Source organism: Hypomesus transpacificus, chromosome 17, assembly GCF_021917145.1.
Source record: "Hypomesus transpacificus isolate Combined female chromosome 17, fHypTra1, whole genome shotgun sequence".
NCBI lineage: Eukaryota > Metazoa > Chordata > Actinopteri > Osmeriformes > Osmeridae > Hypomesus > Hypomesus transpacificus.
In genome coordinates, this window is record NC_061076.1 from 15969737 (window position 1) to 15988624 (window position 18888).

At 47.7% G+C, this 18888-nt stretch overlaps 2 protein-coding genes and 1 long non-coding RNA gene across 4 annotated transcripts in view; all 3 read left to right on the forward strand.

Annotated features, from left to right (window-relative positions):
• Positions 1–15317, forward strand: part of LOC124479583 — a 272624-nt gene extending 257307 nt beyond the window's left edge. The window contains 6 exon segments of the mRNA XM_047038379.1: positions 10033–10737; positions 12839–13483; positions 13795–13860; positions 14180–14346; positions 14990–15045; positions 15140–15317. Coding sequence (XP_046894335.1) covers positions 10033–10737; positions 12839–13483; positions 13795–13860; positions 14180–14346; positions 14990–15045; positions 15140–15197 — 1697 coding nt within the window. The 3' untranslated portion in view covers positions 15198–15317.
• On the forward strand, positions 135–4161 carry LOC124479676 (neurabin-2-like). Of its 2 annotated transcripts, XM_047038533.1 has the most exons (6): positions 138–372; positions 2050–2193; positions 2468–2521; positions 2968–3197; positions 3315–3411; positions 3552–4161. In XM_047038533.1, exons 1-6 carry the CDS (start codon positions 241–243, stop codon positions 3603–3605), a joined length of 711 nt encoding a protein of 236 aa, XP_046894489.1. In that variant the 5' UTR covers positions 138–240; the 3' UTR covers positions 3606–4161. The 2 variants fall into 2 exon arrangements, with proteins under 2 accessions (XP_046894490.1, XP_046894489.1); XM_047038534.1 differs by lacking the exon at positions 3552–4161 and having other exon boundaries at positions 135–372; positions 3274–3355.
• A 714-nt stretch (positions 15318–16031) lies between the features above and the next one.
• LOC124479705 lies at positions 16032–17267 on the forward strand. Its single transcript, XR_006957452.1, has 2 exons — positions 16032–16502; positions 16630–17267. It is a non-coding gene; the product is annotated as an uncharacterized LOC124479705 (long non-coding RNA).
• Positions 17268–18888: the final 1621 nt, after the last annotated feature.

Here is an 18888-nt window from a genome sequence, read left to right on the forward strand (position 1 = left end):
CAGGGAGTCAGGTGGCTGAGCGGTTTGGGAATCGGGCTAGTAATCAGAAGGTTGCTGGTTCGGTTCCAAGCTGTGCAAAAATGACGGTGTGTCCTTGGGCAAGGCACTTCACCCTACTTGCCTTGGGGGGAAAGTCCCTGTACTTACTGTAAGTCGCTCTGGATAAGAGCGTCTGCTAAATGACTAAATGTAAATGTTTCCGGTGGTTTCTGATTGGTCTGTGTGTCTCGGGGCAGGTTCATGATTGGCCGAGAGAAGCCGGGGGAGCAGAGCGAGGTGGCCCAGCTGATACAGCAGACCTTGGAGCAGGAACGCTGGCAGAGGGAGATGATGGAGCAGCGCTACAACCAGTACATGGACGAGGACGAGGAGGTAACCTCCACACACACACACACACAAAGACCATGCTGCGTTCTCTCTCTCTCTCTCTCTCTCTCTCTCTCTCTCTCTCTCTCTCTCTCTCTCTGTCTCTAATCTCTTTCTCTCTCTCTCTCTCACTCACTCTCTCTCTCTCTTTCTCTCTGTCTCTCTTCTCTCTCTTTCTCTCTCTGTGTCTTTTGTTTGTAATTCTCTCTCCTTTACTATGGGAGAAGGAAATGCCAGGATAATTGAGTTCTCCGTGTCCGAAATCAAATTATTCTTAATGGCTGTCCAGGCTGGGGTGTGAAGATGCATGGACAGCCAGCCAGCTAGGCTGGCAGACAGGCAGACAGACAGACAACCAGGCAGACAGACAGACAGACAGATCCTCATCTCGGTTACATAGGCCCAGTGTTCACCATGCTATGCTGCAGCATCTACAAATCACACAAGCAGCTCTGGAGTGAAGGGAGGCTGTGTCTGTGTGTGTGTGTGTGTGTGTGTGTGTGTGTGTGAGTGTGTGTGTTTGTGTGAGTGTGTGTGCGAGTGTGCGAGCCTGCGTGTCCAGGGAGGGAAAAGGAAAGAGAGAGACAGATTGTTGTGACAGGGGGAGCCAGGGGTTCTGTTAGGACGAGCCTCAGATGAGTGTTGTTAAAGCAACACTATGAATAGTGTCACTGCTGCATAAGCCAGACCATAAACCACAGAAAGACAGTACTTTGGCACGTCAGTCTTTCTCGACTATTAAGCCATCGTGTACGGCATTCGTCCAATGTGACAAAGATTAATCGTGTTGCTACCACACACCGAGAATCGTCTTTAGCTGTTGCCCTTTTGGTGGCGTTTGGTGGCGGCAAACACAAAATGGAGGTTGCCCAATTGTTGGGTGTCGATTCTGGCAAAGCATGTGTCGAGGAAATGGGATGTTATCCCAAAGCTCGCTTCTGCCACCTGGTGGACATTCTGCTGCAGTGCAGGCAGTTCATAACAAAGTGGGACTCAATCTGCACAACACAGTTAAACAAACCTAAGAGCACCCAATGTACACAATATAGTATCAAGTAACTACAATTGATTTACCAAACTGAATCTCCACAGTACCATTTGCTGAAATGGTATCATTTGTGAAGACAAGGTTTGTGATATCCAGCTATTGTCCAGTGTGGGCTCATGTTGGAGGTTACTGTGAGGGAGGTTTGTCGATAGCAGCTGGACTACAGAGGAGCTTGGATCGATAGAGAAAACGTCTTTCTGACTATCTGTTGTCTAATGGGTTGGGGCTAGGTGGTATTGATCCACAAGGTTCTGCTGGAGGACAATACAGAACCTGGTTCCGCTGACCAAGACCCCCATCATGGTCATTAGGACCTGGTCATAAAATAAAGAAAAACGAAAGAACACGCATCTTTGGTTGTTAGGCAGTAGACTAGTGCTAAGAGAAGGCTGTGTCGCTTGGACGAAGACATGCGTGAGGCTTGTTTACCTTGTAGTGCATTCTGTAGTGCATTCTGGGTACAGGTAGTGCAGATAAGCGTTCCTCGCAGTTCATTCAAGTGTCGGTTGTCTCCCGAGTTGAGCTGAAGGCTAAACAGTGTGTACAGCTTGCAGACACAGACGTGCAGCGTAGTGACAGAGTGAACCGTGAGGCCCGTGTGAGTGAGGTCTCCCCTGCCGTCTCTCCTCCCCCAGACGGGAGAGTACGCCACGGACGAGGAGGAGGAGATGAGCCCCATGTTCCCCAACGCCATCGAGGTGTTCGACCTGGCCGAGAACGAGGACATGCTGTCGCCCGTGGAGATGGACCCTGAGAAGCTGGCCCACAAGTTCAAAGAGGTGAGACCACCAGGAGCCACGAGGAGACTAGGAGGGAGAGAGACATGCAGGGGCCCAGGAGAGAGACCAGCAAAGACTATTGCAGCCATGAGCACGGCAAACACAGAAACATAACACACATCTATGTTGATACCAAGCTGACACCAATACTATTTTTGGGGGGGAAATGAACTGTTGGGTCATCATTTGACATATTTCCCTCCTTCGTCCCTCCCTCCCTCTCTCTCTCTCTCTGTCTCTCTCTCTCCCTCTCTCTCTCTCTCTCTCTCTGCAGCTTCAGATCAAGCATGCTGTCACCCAGGCTGAGATTCAGCAGTTGAAGAGAAAGGTAGGACCACAGCCCTCCTACGACCCCCTGACCAGCCCTCCTACGCCCCCCTGATCAGCCCTCCTACGACCCCCTGACCAGCCCTCCTACGACCCCCTGACCAGCCCTCCTACGACCCCCTGACCAGCCCTCCTACGACCCCCTGACCAGCCCTCCCTACGACCCCCTGACCAGCCCTGCTACGACCCCCTGACCAGCCCTCCTACGACCCCCTGACCAGCCCTCCTACGACCCCCTGACCAGCCCTCCTACGACCCCCTGACCAGCCTTGCTACGACCCCCTGACCAGCCCTCCAGCTTTGGTCCTCATCACTGACGTCGTTCTCCTACTGTTCCCCCTCACATCCCCCTTTCCCCCCTCTACACCCTCACACGCACTCACACACACTCACAACTCAAACACCCACACACACCACTCACTCACACACACACACACACGCACACAGCTGGCTCACGCCGAGCAGGACAAGCTGCGCTGGCGCATGGAGCGCGCTCAGCTGGAGCAGAATGTGCGGGAGAACAAGGAGCGCATGGAGAAGCTGGAGGGCTACTGGATGGAGGCCCAGTCGCTGTGCCAGGCGGTGGACGAGCACCTGAAGGAGACCCAGGCTCAGTACCAGACCCTGGAGCGCAAGTACAGCAAGGCCAAGCGCCTCATCAAGGACTACCAGCAGAAGTAAGGAGGGGACCGGGAGGGGGATTCTGGGGGATGTAGTTTGTGTGACTGGTAGTGGGGGGGGGCAGTGTTCCAGGGAGATAGAGTACCTGATGTGACCGTGTGGTTGTGTTCCAGGGAGATAGAGTACCTGAAGAAGGAGACGGCTCAGCGTCGGGCCCAAGAGGAGACCGAAGCCTCTAACAAGGAAGAGGCAGACACCCTGCAGGGCCAGGTGTGTGTGTGAATGTGTGTGTGAGTGTGTGTGTGTGGTTGTTTCTGTGTGTGTGCTAGCGTAAAGGTGTGTGTGTGACTGCTCCACGTCCTGCACGAGGCTCCTGTCAACCCGCTGCCGTCTCCTCCTTCCTCCTGCAGATCTCGGACCTGGAGACCAAGGTGGACGCTCTGAAGACCTCCGAGCCCTCATAGACCTCCTCCTGCCCTCCCCTCTCCTCTCCTCCCCCCCTCCTCCTCCTCCTCCTTCCAGACAGGAAGGACTCCACACCGGGGCCTGTCTTTGTCCAGACAAGATGTTCAGATGGGGAAAAACAAACAGAGAAGAGGGAAGGAGAGAGAGGGAGAGAGAGGGAAGGAGAGGGAGAGAGAGGGAGACTCACGGAGCGCCAGTTGGAGTGGGGGTCAGGGTGGGGGACGGGGGAGGGGGGCGGTGGCGGGTAGGGGGATGGGGGGGTCAGTGGGGGCACCTGCAAGAAGAAAGAAACCACAAACCAACACCAGAATTTTTTCATTGTCTAGAATTGGCTTAGAGCTTGGTGAGGTCATCCGAGAGATCCTCCATCTTCCCCCTCCCCCTCCTACGGCTCCCAGTCTTCCTGTGGACCCCGGGGGCTTGCCTGGCTCCTACTTTCTCTACAGTGTTTCCTCGTATTATCCACATCAAACAACTAACCAGGAGTAATATCATAGCCCTCTCTACTGGCCAGACTGGTTTATTGACGAACTGAATTTGGGGAAAACTGGACAAGAAGATTGTCTTCTGCTTCTTAAAGTTTGTGGTTGGACTCACAGGAACACAACAACGCCCCTTTTCTCCTGAACAGCGACCCCTGGGGGCAGGGAATGGAATAACCCAGACTGTCTCTGCTTGGGGCTTGTACAGCGATAGACTGGACGGATATTGTCTTTTGTTTGTATATATTCTTGACGTGTATTTAAAAGTGTTTCAAAGGCTTAAGCAATGGGGGGGGGGCTGGTAAGGAGATATGCGGGGGTGGGGGGGATAATGGGGGGCTATACAGACGTACAGTTCAGTGTAGATAGAAGCAGGTCTGTGCATCTCTTTTTCTATTAGCGTTATGGCAAACAGGGTGTGAATATGTTGGTTTTACTTACGTGCAACTCATGTTTGGTCGACAGAATCGTTGACGGACAGCGTTAACTTTGCGCTCCGCTTGGTATAAATTATGATTGCGCCTCGGCCAATAAGGTCTCAACTAGAGGAGGGGCGGAGCTTGGCCGGGTGTGAGGGGATTGGCTGTCAGTTGACAGGAACCAGGAACAGGATGTTGTAGCTGAGGTCACAGAGCGTCTCTGTGAAGGAGGAGGTGCTAAACTAGAGAGAAATATGGTGGTCTCCTCTCTTCGTCTCCTCTCCTCCCGAGCTCTGCGCTGGTGAGCATAGGGGGCTGCCCTGGTGACTCACTGGATAAGCGCGTTCACCCGTAAGCCTAAAGCCTAACAGTGGGGTCTGGGTTCGAATCCAGTCCCCTTCCTGTATGGCTTTCCTATCCCTCTCCCTGCCTTCCTGTCTTTCTCTCCCCAAGTGTCAAGAAATGTCAAAGAAGCGTGGATACTGGATACTGTGAAGGAGCGAAACGAGGATTGAGGAGACCACGAGGGCAGGACTGGAGCGAGGAAGCTGCAGTAGAGAACGTGGAGAACGTCCGAATGGACTCGTTGTATAATAGCTGCTCTCACTTGAACCTCAAAACACCTGTCTGCTGCCTTGTTACCACTCTGCTGCTCCCTTCTGTCAACACCCACGACCTTACCCCCGACCTCACCCCCTGACCTCACCCCCAACCTCGCCCCTGACCTCATCACCAACCTCACCCCTGACCTCACCCCCAACCTCGCCCCTGACCTCATCACCAACCTCACCCCTGACCTCACCCACGACTTAACCAAAACCTCACCCCCGACCTCACCCACGACCTCACCCTTCTGGTCAGCTCCACCCTGACGTCACTGCCCTCTCAGCTTCACTGTCTGCCAGTTCCTCGAGGCTCATCTCCATCAGCTAGCACCCCCCACCCACCCCAACTCTCCACACCAAGTCAGGTCTGTCAACTCATAAGGTCGCCTGTCTGCCCTCATCTGCCCTCGCTAAAGAAACCATGGGATGGGGATGCTGTCCATATACGACGAAAAACAAACCCAGATCATCGTTTGTGTGTGTGTATGTGTGTGTGTTAGAGGAAGCTGGCTAGTGCCTCGCAATGCAGTATTAGTGGGTATGTCTGGATGGGTCAGATAGATAGCTGGTATGCTATCATGTGTAGACAATGACATCGAGGCACGTCCTCTGCCTCGATGGGGGGGGGGGGGGGGGGGGGCGGGGGGGGGGGGGGTCATCTCTCGGAAGTGGCCCCAGTGGAGAGGTGAGCGTGTGCCTCTCCCATCTGATCTCTCCCCCCACGTCCCACCTCTTCCACTTCTCTCCTGGTGCTGCTCTCCCTCCGGCTTCGCGCCGCCTCTCTCCCAGAGCAGGTACCGCGCGGGGGGACGGACACTTTTCACGTTCGGCCGCAGCTCCGTCTGCTCTCGCGCGGTCACGCCGTGCTACACTCTGCGGTGTCGACGTTTCGAGTGGGTCGGGGAGAGAGAGGAAGGTTTGTTTACACCGGAGGACGGACCCCTTTCTCTCTTCCCCGTCCTCAACGTCGCGGTTTCTGTGTGTAACTCAAGGGACCACCGACATTCACTTACAACTGGACTGCACAAAACATGCGCGCACGTATCCCTCCTCTAGCTAGCTAGCTAGCTAGCTACCATATCAGCTGTGTGTCAACCACAGGGTCCGCAGTCACAGAGCTGTACCGAGCAGGACTGGCCTCTAGGTGGCAGCAGTGAGATCATGAGTGACTCACTCAGGGACAGACGAGGCGAGTCTCTCTTCGGAGATCACGGACTGAAACATAACAACCCCGTTCTTTAGATCCTCAGACTGTCCTTCTTAGGCGTGGTCACACCAAGATATCCTCTCACGCAGTAACTTCCGTTGTTATGACACGTCTACTGTCCGGTGATGATATCATAGTATTAACATGCTGTAACATACTAACATTCTGCCTGACGACTCCGTTCAGAAGCGCGAACCTGAGGCCCGAGTGGCCTGTCAGAACAGTGACGCTGGGAAGTTCTAGAACGGAACCATTAGAGCTAGGTTTACTTCTCATTCCACATTCCAATTTCTTTTTTTCTTCTTCTTGTTTTCTCTCTCCATGATGGAGAGCATGCTGGTCTCTGTGGAGGCTTTGTTGTGTTGGAACCCTGCATCTAGAAAGGGGCAGATCTTCAGACTGTAGGGACTGAAGTTTCATTTGCACTTTGAGTGCAAGAAAGGTGCATTACAAATAAAATGTATTATTATTGTTATCTATGAAAAATTGCAAATCTGCCCCCCCCCCAAAGACACACACAGACACACACATACACACTTTTTATTGAGAACATTATATTGAACGGCCGCATCCTCAGTTATTTAAAAAACATTTGAAAACAAGCCTTTGCCCCTGGCCTCTGGACATCATCGTTTTCACTGTCAACATGTTCAGCTGGAGCCTGACTATAGCGCCGCTGTGTGGACGGCTGCATCCTGGTCCTCATCTTCTCTCTCTGATTACTACACAAATACAACTACAAAGGCAAAAAAAGACAAACACAAAGTATAGTTCACAGACTTTGGTTGACAGAGGTGTGCTTGATTTACCTTGTCAGGCACAGTGGACCAATGAAATAGTGCCAAAAGTGCAAGCTCTGCATGTAAGGCAATTCAAATCAAGTGCACCGTTTTAAGTATTTCAAAGATTTGAAACTTGTATTCGACGTCAATCTGCTTCTGTCTTTAAAACGTCATATTATTTGTCTTGCATCATTTACTGTCATCATTAATAAATACAGATGTGGAATTGCAGTGTGATGTGTCATGTGTCAGTGTGGCTAAACACAGCAGGATGCTGAAATTGGACCCAAGTTATGGTCCCAGTTTTACATAACAAACATAAGCACGTGCTGTATGTCTACATCAAGCACAAGCCATAGCTGTGTACAGCTTGCAGACACAGACGTGCAGCGTAGTGACAGAGTGAACCGTGAGGCCCGTGTGAGTGAGGTCTCCCCTGCCGTCTCTCCTCCCCCAGACGGGAGAGTACGCCACGGACGAGGAGGAGGAGATGAGCCCCATGTTCCCCAACGCCATCGAGGTGTTCGACCTGGCCGAGAACGAGGACATGCTGTCGCCCGTGGAGATGGACCCTGAGAAGCTGGCCCACAAGTTCAAAGAGGTGAGACCACCTGGAGCCACGAGGAGACTAGGAGGGAGAGAGACATGCAGGGGCCCGGGAGAGAGACCAGCAAAAACTCTATTCTCTTTTTTAAAATGTGTCAGTGTAGGCTTTTCATAGTCAAACATAAAACAGCACACCAATATGCAGAAACTCATTCTCACCCCTCTCCTTCTCTGGTTGTTGATCTCTTCAAAGTTCTCCATTGTTCACCAAACAAAACAGAGGTTCAAGGCACTTTTATGCTGCAGTCCTGATTGCAAATTGCTCACCAGACCTGAGTGTTTAGAGATTTGAATATTTGTGTGTTGTAGGTTGATATTACTTGAGAAGTGTGTGCAACAACTGAACATTGTGTGTAGTGTTTTGACAACAAGGTGATGTGTAATTGACATCAGAGTGTAAAGAAGGAAAGTCAGAGTCTAATGCAGATGTGAAGTAGTGCCAAATTGGGTCGAGCGATTGGTACATGAAGATAAGGTTGTGCAAATTGTATGTAATCAAATTTTCGCTTTTGCTGTGTTAACAGCTGAGAAAAACTGTAAATGCAGCTAAATGAAATATGAATTTGCCATATACTTACAAATATATGTATATATGTATCTACATTTGAGCTATATGGTTGGCATCACTGAAATATTTTATAAAATGCTGGGTACATGCAAACTCTTTCTCATTAAAATCTAAATTAATTTGGTACCATAATCTTATGAATTTGAAGGTAGATTTTTGCCAATTGAATTTATATAAGATTAACCGAAATAATTAACTACGATGTAGTAATGTACAATCAGCAAAACATGGCAATACCAGACAAATTAATGGGTAAATATGGAAGGTAGCCTATATGTAACGGAGATAGAACCGTGAAACTCGCTCCTCAGGTATGTAATAGGCCACCCGCGTCAACGAAGAGCTAGCTTTTCTTTGGCGTAGCTGGTAGTGGTCACGCTTGGCAAGACGGAGGTTGTGCGTTCGAGCCCAGTGAGTAGCAAACGAGCCTTGTCGTGACGGTGCGCGGCTACAGCTGTTACATACCCGTCACATATATAAAGGTAAAATATATGATTAGAAGTCAAAAGCAGAGATGGATGTTCCCCGGTAGATCACAGGGTTTGGGGTGTTCCACACAGGCTGAGGCCCACACACAGTGGTCCAGGCAGGGTTTGGGGTGCTGTGTCCACACAGGGTGAGGCCCACACACAGTGGTCCAGGCAGGGTTTGGGGTGCTGTGTCCACACAGGGTGAGGCCCACACACAGTGGTCCAGGCAGGGTTTGGGGTGTTCCACACAGGCTGAGGCCCACACACAGTGGTCCAGGCAGGGTTTGGGGTGCTGTGTCCACACAGGGTGAGGCCCACACACAGTGTTCCAGGTTCGATTCCAGCTCAGGACATTTCTGCATGTCTTCCTCTCTCATTCCCACGACAGCCTTCACAAGGGTACCATACAACACATCAGGGTATCTCAAGGACACAATAATGAACACTCACCTGTGCCATCTTAAACCCATAACATGGGCGGGGGCTGCCAAAACAAGGCCATACATTACTGTACCAATGATCCATGATCAGAGTTACACCACTGTAATAGTATGTTACAGGTGGACTAGTCTACAAGAATGTTGTTAAACCATCCAAACCTGTTTGGATCTACTTTCTATTTCACCTGACACACAAGCAAACATATTTCCTTCATCGTCTGCTAGGCTTTGTCGTGTTGGTATAGGTAAGTAAAAAGTCGATTGAAAATGTAATTAATTGTTAACCAGATTAACTCAATTATTAAACTGTAACAATAGGCTACATTATAGACAGGGAAGAACATTCTGGATCTTAACAGATAGTTAAGATTTGACCTGTATTGCAAGTTCACAAGTAGGGTGATTACTGTAATAAACCTACATATCATGTTGTGTCACCACGGTAACATTACTTTTTGGCATGTTTTATATATATATTTAGATCCTGCCTGCTCTCCATGAGTAAATAGAGGAGAATGATTATCAACTATGGCTTCAGGTAAACGGTCTTCATTGAAGTGTTTCAGCCATTAAATTATTCACCATAACCAGGAAGTTAATTGCACCATGTCACCTGTAAAAATAAACAGGATATGATGTAATCTGATGAAGAACACACTGTTCTTCATCAACAGTGTTATTTACCTTCACACTATAATTTACCACTCCCTCCGTCGTTCAGTACATTTATAACATGAAGAATATTAATAACAATTTCTCTCTTGAATTTCCCTGTTTCTCCTCTATTTCTGCCCCTTTCTCTCTCTCTCTCCCTCTTTGTCTCTCTCCCCACCCCTCTCTCTGACAGGTGACTCCCTCCATCTCTCAGAGCTGAGGATTGTGCTGCTGGGGGGGAAACTTGCAGGGAAGAGTTCATCAGGAAATACAATCCTGGGCAGAGAGGAGTTTGACCTGAGGACAGCTGCTCAGTGTGTGAAGAGACAGGGAGAAGTAGCAGGGAGGCAGGTCACTGTGGTCGACACTCCAGGATGGTGGAGGAATCTTCCTGTAGAAGAGACTACTGAACTGGTTAAACAGGAGATAGTACGCAGTGTGTCTCTGTGTCCTCCAGGACCCCACACTCTCCTCCTGGTCATACGGCTGAGTGTCTTATTCCCAGAGAAACACAGAAGATCAGTAGAGGGACACCTACAGCTTCTCAGTGAGAGAGTCTGGAGTCACACTATAGTGCTGTTCACCAATGGGGACTGTCTGGGAGACACAACCATTGAGCAGCACATTGAGACAGAAGGGAAGGACCTCCAGTGGCTAGTTGAGAAATGTGGGAACAGGTATCATGTCCTCAACAATGAGATCAGGGGTGATGACACTCAGGTCACTGAGCTGTTGGACAAGATGGAGGAGATGGTGGCAGGAAACAGAGGAGGCCACTATGAGATGGACAGAGAGATCTTGAAGAAGATAGAGGAGAGAAGGAGGGCAGAGGAAGAGAGAGTACAACAGATTCTGATGAAGGTGCAGGAACAGAGAAAGACTCTCAGATCACTAATGGGTGAGTTTCTTTCAGTGTTCAAGTTCAAGTTCAAGTCTTTTATTTGTCAGGTGCACAGAGCAACACAAGGTTAGACTGGGCACGGAAATTCTTAAGACAAGACAACGCAAGCACCTGGCATAACATAACATACAAGTACACAGAACAAATTTACATCTATGCTGAGCTTAGATAAGTGAACTTCCTAAATATAAAGATAGCAATAAATAAACGACTATACTAACCCTAACACTAAAACTTCCTATATTACAGATAACAATAAATAGTACGCTATACTAACCCTAATACACAAAAAAAAAAAAAAACTGTTACAACCCTATAACCTAATCTAACCTAAGTGGAGTGCATTGCAGTAGTGCATATTTGCAGATCAGTGACTATGTCAATGACCAAACAGGAGCCTGGTGGCGAGGTACAGTGAGGTACAGTAGTGCAATGTTACTGAAAGAGCAACCAGTAGCTGAAAGTGACAGTGTATAAGTGACTAGTGTGCAGTAAACAATGTCCATATCAGTGTCCATTGAGAAGCCTGATGACCCTTGGGTAGAAACTGTTGTCCAGTCTGCGTGTGCGCGACCGGATGCTGCGGTAACGCCTGCCAGAAGGCAACGGGGTAAAGAGACTGAAGGATGGGTGGGAACAGTCTCTTAGAATCCTGCTGGCTTTCCTTAGGCAACGTGTGTGGTAGGTGTCCTGTAGGGCTGGGAGCTTCCTGCCGATGATGAACTCAGCAGAACGGACAACACTTCGTAGGGCCTTGCGGTCCCGGTCTGTGCAGCTCCCATACCACACTGTGATACAACCAGTCAGAATGCTCTCTATGGTGCATCTGTAAAAGTTGTGTCCACCCAGAGTCTTGGTGTGAATAGCCTAATCAATGTGACATGCATTATACTGCATATTTAGAGACTGGTTGTAATATGATAAAACATACATTTAATTATTGATGAACAATATTGTGCATAATGTCGATACCAGTAAATTGTTGTTTTTTGTAGGATGCGTTCATCTGAACAGAGAACATTTTGGAAACTGACATTATTACAAGGCCGTAATCACAATACATATTGGGGGGACACATCTAGCCTGGTCCAAATCAGACCATCATACATTTCATTTGTACAGAGGGTCTGGGATAGCTCCATAGACAAGCGTTAACTTCCTTGAAGGCGGGTACTCTGTTGAAGTTTAAAACTATTGGATCTGCCCAGTGCCACTCTGATCTGCCATAACCAATCGCTAGCGTTCGCCTTAGCCAACTCCTACACCACCACTGTAACAGAGCTAGCTGCCGTAGCTGGAAATTCAAACTGTTCCCGATTCCCGAACTCTGTAGGGAGGAGAGCCACAACATCATGGCCACCAACAAAACTCAATAAGGATTGTTCATGCTCCGGCTTTAACTTATGGATATTCGGCAGCGTTGCCACAACCGCAGAATAGCTTTGCTCGCATCTTTCTCCGTTGACATTAGTGAACTAAAAGTCAAACGTGTGTACAACGTCAACGTCATCGTTCTCAGCCACTCCCTCTGTTCGCTGAATGGACCTACAACTTTTTTCTTCCGAAAACAGACTTCAGAGCCGAATTCCCAGACCTATTACAGAAGCAAAAAGAAAATTGTGCGGAAGTACGTAAGAAGGCAGAGCCAGGCTAGGACAATATTAAAATCTGGACAAAATGTCCCCCCCAATATATTGATATAAAAATATGAATGTGCTACGCTACGACAGGAAACCATGCACGCTGTCCGAAATTATCCTAACAAATTTAATTTGTCCCCCTCCAATGTTGACTCCATGGCTACGGCGTTGCATTATTATTATGTGATGTAGATACTTCACTCAAACAACCTGTGAAATCAGATCATTGTAAACTTTGCAACTAAAATGCAATCTCTGTTTGCCCTTTGGTTTTCTCTGTCTCACTTTATCTCTCAATCTGTCTCATGCATCTATATGTCCCTCTCTCTCTCTCTCTCTCTCTCTCTCTCTCTCTCTCTCTCTCTCTCTCTCTGTCTTGTTCTCTCTCTCTTTCTCTCTCTCTTGCCCTCTCTTTCTCGCTCTCACATTCTCTTTCTCACTCTCTCTCTCTCTGACAGGTGACTCCCTCCATCTCTCAGAGCTGAAAATTGTGCTGCTGGGGGGGAGAAATGAAGGAAAGAGTTCATCGGGAAATACCATCCTGGGCAGAGAGGAGTTTGACCTCAGGACAGCTGCTCAGTGTGTAAAGAGACAGGGAGAAGTAGCAGGGAGGCAGGTCACTGTGGTCGACACTCCAGGATGGTGGAGGGGTCTCTCTGTAGAGAGTACTACTGAGCTGGTTAAACAGGAGATAGGACGTGTGTCTCTGTGTCCTCCAGGACCCCACACTCTCATCCTGGTCATAGACTTGGATGACTCATTCCTAGAGGAAGAGAGAAGATCAGTAGAGGGACACCTGCAGCTTCTCATTGAGGGAGTCTGGAGTCACACTATAGTGCTGTTCACCAGTGGGGACTGTTTGGGAGACACAACCATTGAGCAGCACATTGAGAGAGAAGGGGAGGCCCTGCAGTGGCTTGTTGAGAAATGTGGCAACAGGTATCATGTCCTCAACAATAAGAACAGGGTTGATGACACTCAGGTCACTGAGCTGCTGAACAAGGTGGAGGAGATGGTGGCAGCAAACAGAGGAAATGTGTTTTACCAGACATCACTACTGCCTCTGACAAGAGCTGGGAGCTACGACATCCTCCCTAAAAATAGTGAGTCTTGACTGTTTACTGTACTAACAGCAGCTCTGGCACATATATCATTGTATTCCCTAACCCTGCATGTGGAATGAGAGAAGGGAAAAACAGAAGGGAAGAAAATACAAATATTCGAACAAAGACAGAAGTATGAATGTAGAAATATGTGTCTATAACAAGAACCAATTCAATACCCATAATTGTAATATTCCATGTGCTACCTTCTTTTTTCAAATGAATACTATATAGTACAGTACTTTAGCAAACAGTCAATTGTCAGTCTTTTGTTATCCTTGTTTATTTATTTGTATGTTGTTGTTGTGCAGTGAGTGGAGACAGCAGAGCTGAGAGAGACGATGATTCTGGTTGGAGATTACTGTGGAGGCTTACAGGTAAGATGCTTACAGGTAAGATGCCTGTCTGTCTGCCTGCCTGTCTGTCTGCCTGTCTGTCTGTCTGTCTGTCTGTCTGTCTGTCTGTCTGTCTGTCTGTCTGTCTGTCTGTCTGTCTGTCTGTCTGTCTGCCTGTCTGTCTGTCTGTCTGTCTGTCTGTCTGCCTGTCTGCCTGCCTGACTAGTTACTTTACCTGCTTGCAGCCTACTTGTCTGTTAGTTTGCCTGTGTTTGTCCATCAGTCAGTTGAATGTTCCATACACGGCCCCTGAGTAGGAATCTAACCAGCCCAGCTTCTGACCTGCTGTGTTTCTCTACAGAGTCAGAGTGTAGATTTGGTAGATCTGATCACCTGTCTCCGGAGAGCTTATGCTACAGCTACCAGACCTCCATACTTTCTCACCTCAGCTCAGGGAGTAACCCACACAGATCTCCACACAGCAGATTAAACCCTGAACCTGCACACAGCAGGGAACCACAAGGACCGGTAGGTAGACTACTCGATTTTCTGTTCAGGTACTTTCATACTTATTTATGAAGGCTCAGCTTCACAAAATAATGATATCATTCAGGGTTTATTGGTTATTTTTATAATCCACAGTCCAAGTTTTTTATGAGATGGAAGTTTTCAGTATCAAAACAAATTCAAATGGCATACAATCAAGCGGAGCTGGTTCATGCAGGGGGACGCGAGACATAGTGCCTCATTAGCAGCGCGTCACTAGCAGGGCGTCATATCACGCAGTAGGGGCACACCTTCTTAGCAGGGCGGGCTATTTAATCAGGATATCGCTGCACTCTGCTTTGCCAGTGCGACACAGGATGCTTTCTGTTTAATCTGCTGCTTCCGCCTCCCCGGCCTCCACCCTTGGTTCTGTGTTTCCTGTTTAAGGGGGAATGCGTCTCTGCTCTCTGCTCGGAGGTCGAGACGGTGTCTTCGTTGGGTGTGGCAGGGAGCCGATGCAAGCAGACCCATAATGCCAAATCAGTGTTACAATGATGTGTTGTACCGTGTGAATAAAGTATCAAGTAAATACTATACTGAGTCCTCCTGCCTGAACCATGTGGAGTATTGACAGTATTGCAGACTAAGGTTTGTAGTTGTATACATTTTTGTTTCTTTTTTCCAGACCCTAACTTTTGTGATACCTGAATTCACCTCACAACCTTCAGAGACTTTATACAGGTGAATGTTTAATTCCCTGGTATCAGAGGTATTATTCATCTCCTCTGTATTTTGACCATGAAGGTGATAACCACTGTTGCCCTGTGTCCCCCAGGCTCCAGTGCCCCCATGCAGGTGTGTTCCAGTGCAGGTTGACAGGTCTGGTCTTTTAGATGGAGGGAGAAGGGGAGGTGCATTACAGAACTGTCCAATGGGACGAAGATCTGCTGCACTCCACAGGCCAGACCCCTGCAGGACCCCTGTTCAACATCAGCTGTCCTCAGGGCTCTGTCTGTCAGCTGCACCTCCGACACTGTGAGATTCCCTCTGGTGAGTTCCACACCTCTCACAACTACACACAACCCAGTAATACCACGCTTATCCTACTCAGCTCTGAAATACTGCTGACTGATACATTGCTGTCTTACAGGAGAGGGTCTTAAGTCCTTGTCTGTGGCTCATGTCAGTGGTGATGACGTGGAGCTTTTGCCTCCCCTGAGGATGACTGACACACATGTGGTGGTGAACATCACAGACCTGTCCCTATGGGGCCTGATGAGACGGTGCATACCCTTCCTCACCACCAGGGGGCAGGTGCTGCCCTTCCTCCAATCACTAGACCCTCTGCGCTATGTTCTGAACCTGATTGTTCTACCACACAACGTGCCACTCCAAGAGGTACAGTCCAGGCCTCCACTGAATCACAATGCAGCAGTCTGGGTTCAATTCTAGGGGCCATTTCAGGATGTCTTCCCATCTCTTTCTCTCCCCAACCTTTCCTGTCTAGTTTGAACTGTCCTATCTAATAAAGTATGAATAACAATGTCCAAATAATATCTGAAAACAAGAGGTACAGTCCTTCCAACACGCCCAAAACACATCAGTATATCATTTGCTATGGTTGTACAAACTAGCACTGAAAAGTGGTAAAATAAAAGGTAAAAGACTGTTGGTGAGCTGTGCCAAGAGAGTGAAATGCTGACATATTGAATACATGGTCTTGTGCAGGTAAAGGGAATGCAGAGCGAGAGCTCTTACATAGCTGTGTGTTCAGACTGCACACTCTCTCGTGGGGAAGTCTACAATCTCTGCTGTGATGTGGAGGGATATAAGATCCAACCTAAGGTAAACTCACTCACCATAAAATAATAATGTTGTCTGATGATGTCACATTAGGATCAACACAACCTTTATATTATCTGAGTTTGTTTTCTTACTAATTTGGTTCCCTTAAAACATTCTTATCTTATTAACCACTGGCCTAGACTCGTCCAAACCTGACAGATGGTTGTAAATGGTTCAGATTTAGCTGCTCTCATCTGTATTCCAGGATGTTGTGGTCCACTGGAACTACGGTCCAAACTACCACCCCACCTTCCAGGTGTTTCTGAGCACCGACACAAAGGAGGTGGAGCTGAGGCTTCTGGAGGGAGGGGGAGAAGGAGAGAAGGTGTGGGCAGCATGCGTTCCACTAAGAGGTACAGGACATCCTCAGGGTCCACATTCTGGCTTCTGTTTATGCAGTACTTTACTGAGGTTAATGACAGAATCAGTCACTTCAGCACAGTACAGCTGAACACATCTGGGTTTCCTCCAAACAAACAGGTTCCTCATCAGGCAGGCTGACTGAGCACGCTCAGAAACGCTCTGCAGAGGATCAGCTGCGCTCTACAAGACGGGAGTTTCTGGAGCGAGTGTCCATGCCTGTCCTGAATGATCTGCTGGATGGACTTCTGCAGGAGGGAGTGATCAACGATGCTGAGATGGAGGAAGTGAAGGCGGAGGCAGTGAGGAAGGACAGAGCACGGGTCACCATCGACATGGTCCTGAGGAAAGGATCTCTCCCATGTTCTGTGATGAAAGCTTTGTTGGCTCAAGATGACCCTGCCTTATACAAAACTCTTGGCTTCCAATGAAACATGCTGAGAACAGTGTCAGACCTAGGAGGAGTGTGTCACACCAGTGTTTCACCCTAGTAGGGAATACACTGTATGTACAGATATATTCATTACAATTAAATACAGCTTAATGAAATATGAATTTGCCATATACTTACACATGGTATGTTTATGTACATCGGAACTATATTGTTGGAATCATTGAAATACTCTTATTCTTGTTTTATATTGTTTTACCCTGGGTACATACAAATACACTTTCTCATTCAAATCTAAATTGATCTGAAATCTATGTATTTTTATAAAAACCTAAAATAAAACCTAAAATATGTTCTTTATTTCTGCCAGAGCTGTCTGACCTGGATTGTGTCGATGCTGTTTCAGTCCATTCAGAATCTAAGCTGAAAACATTGAACTTCCATTTGACATGGTGTCCATCACAAGCCCTGACCACAGACAGATTCATGTCCAGTACATTTCTTGACAGTTCTCACATATCTTAGCAGTCAGACTTGAATGTATGCCTGGGTGGCTGTCTCTCTCTCTCACACGTTGGTTTTTGTATCCTAATGGCCCGACCATTGTTCAAGTTCAAGTCTTTTATTGCCAGATGCACAGAACAACACAGGGTCAGACTGGGCACTGAAATTCTTAGGACAAGACAACATAAAGCAACCTGGCATACATAACATATAAGTACACAGAACTAACCCATTACATCTATGATAAGCTAAAATATAGTTAACTTCCTTACTATACAGATAATATACAATATTAAATACAGTATACTAAACCGCTAATACACATAATAACCTATACTAACCTTATAAAACTATACAAGCCTAAGACAAGTGAAGTACAGTAGTGCAATATTACTGATTGTGCAACCAGTGGCTGAAAGTGACAGTGTGTAAAGTGGCTAGTGAGAAGTGTATCAATGTCCATATCAATGTCTATTCAGAAGCCTGAAGGCCCTTCGAAAGAAACTGTTGTCCAGTCTGCGTGTGCGAGACCGAATGCTACGGTAGCGCCTGCCAGAAGGCAACGGGGTAAAGAGACTGAAGGATGGGTGGCAACAGTCTGTTAGGATCCTGCCAGCTTTCCTGAGGCATCGTGTGTGGTAGGTGTCCTGTAGGGCTGGGAGCTTCCTGACGATGATGAACTCAGCAGAACGGACCACACTACGTAGGGCCTTGCGGTCCTTGTCTGTGCAGCTCCCATACCAAACTGTGATGCTGCCAGTCAGTATGCTCTCTATAGTGCATCTGTAAAGGTTAGTATTTTCAGAGCACTTTTTGTACAAGCAATGTCACAGAGGGCTTCACATAGGCCCATAAAACTGCCCCTCAGCCAACCTCAACCCTCAATGAAGACAGGGAAAAACTCCCAGAAAAATTCACTAGAGGAGAAAAAATTTAAGAAACCTTGGGAGGAGCAATTCAGTGAGGGATCCCCTCCTCCAGAGACGGTTGGTGAAAGAGAGGTGCAGAACACAGGCTACACAGGACAGTCATACATCAGGAAAGTGTCTATGGGTGTTGAAACACCAAAATCCAGTGTTTCAAAATCAATTTTGTTTATTGCTAAGTAAATTCATTTACTGTGTATACATAAACAAATTTGTCTTTACACGTAACTACATGGCCTGGATGCTGTGTTTTCAATTTTTTTGTGTTGTGTCTAATGATTGCTCCATAGTGTTTACATATTGATTTGCCGTGTTTATGATCTGAAAGCATTGTTTGATTTTGAGCACAAGTTACATGGTTTAGGGGCGAGTGTTTGATTTCGCCAGAGTCAGAGATTTTGGAAATTGATTTTGAATATTTGGTTTTGTGTTTACAGTTTTGAGAACATGTTTGACTGTTTCAATAAATGTGTTTTAGCAATCGTGAAAAACTGTGAAAAATTATGCCCCGCCCACATTTGAAAACAAGCCTTTGCCCCTGGCCTCTGGACATCATCG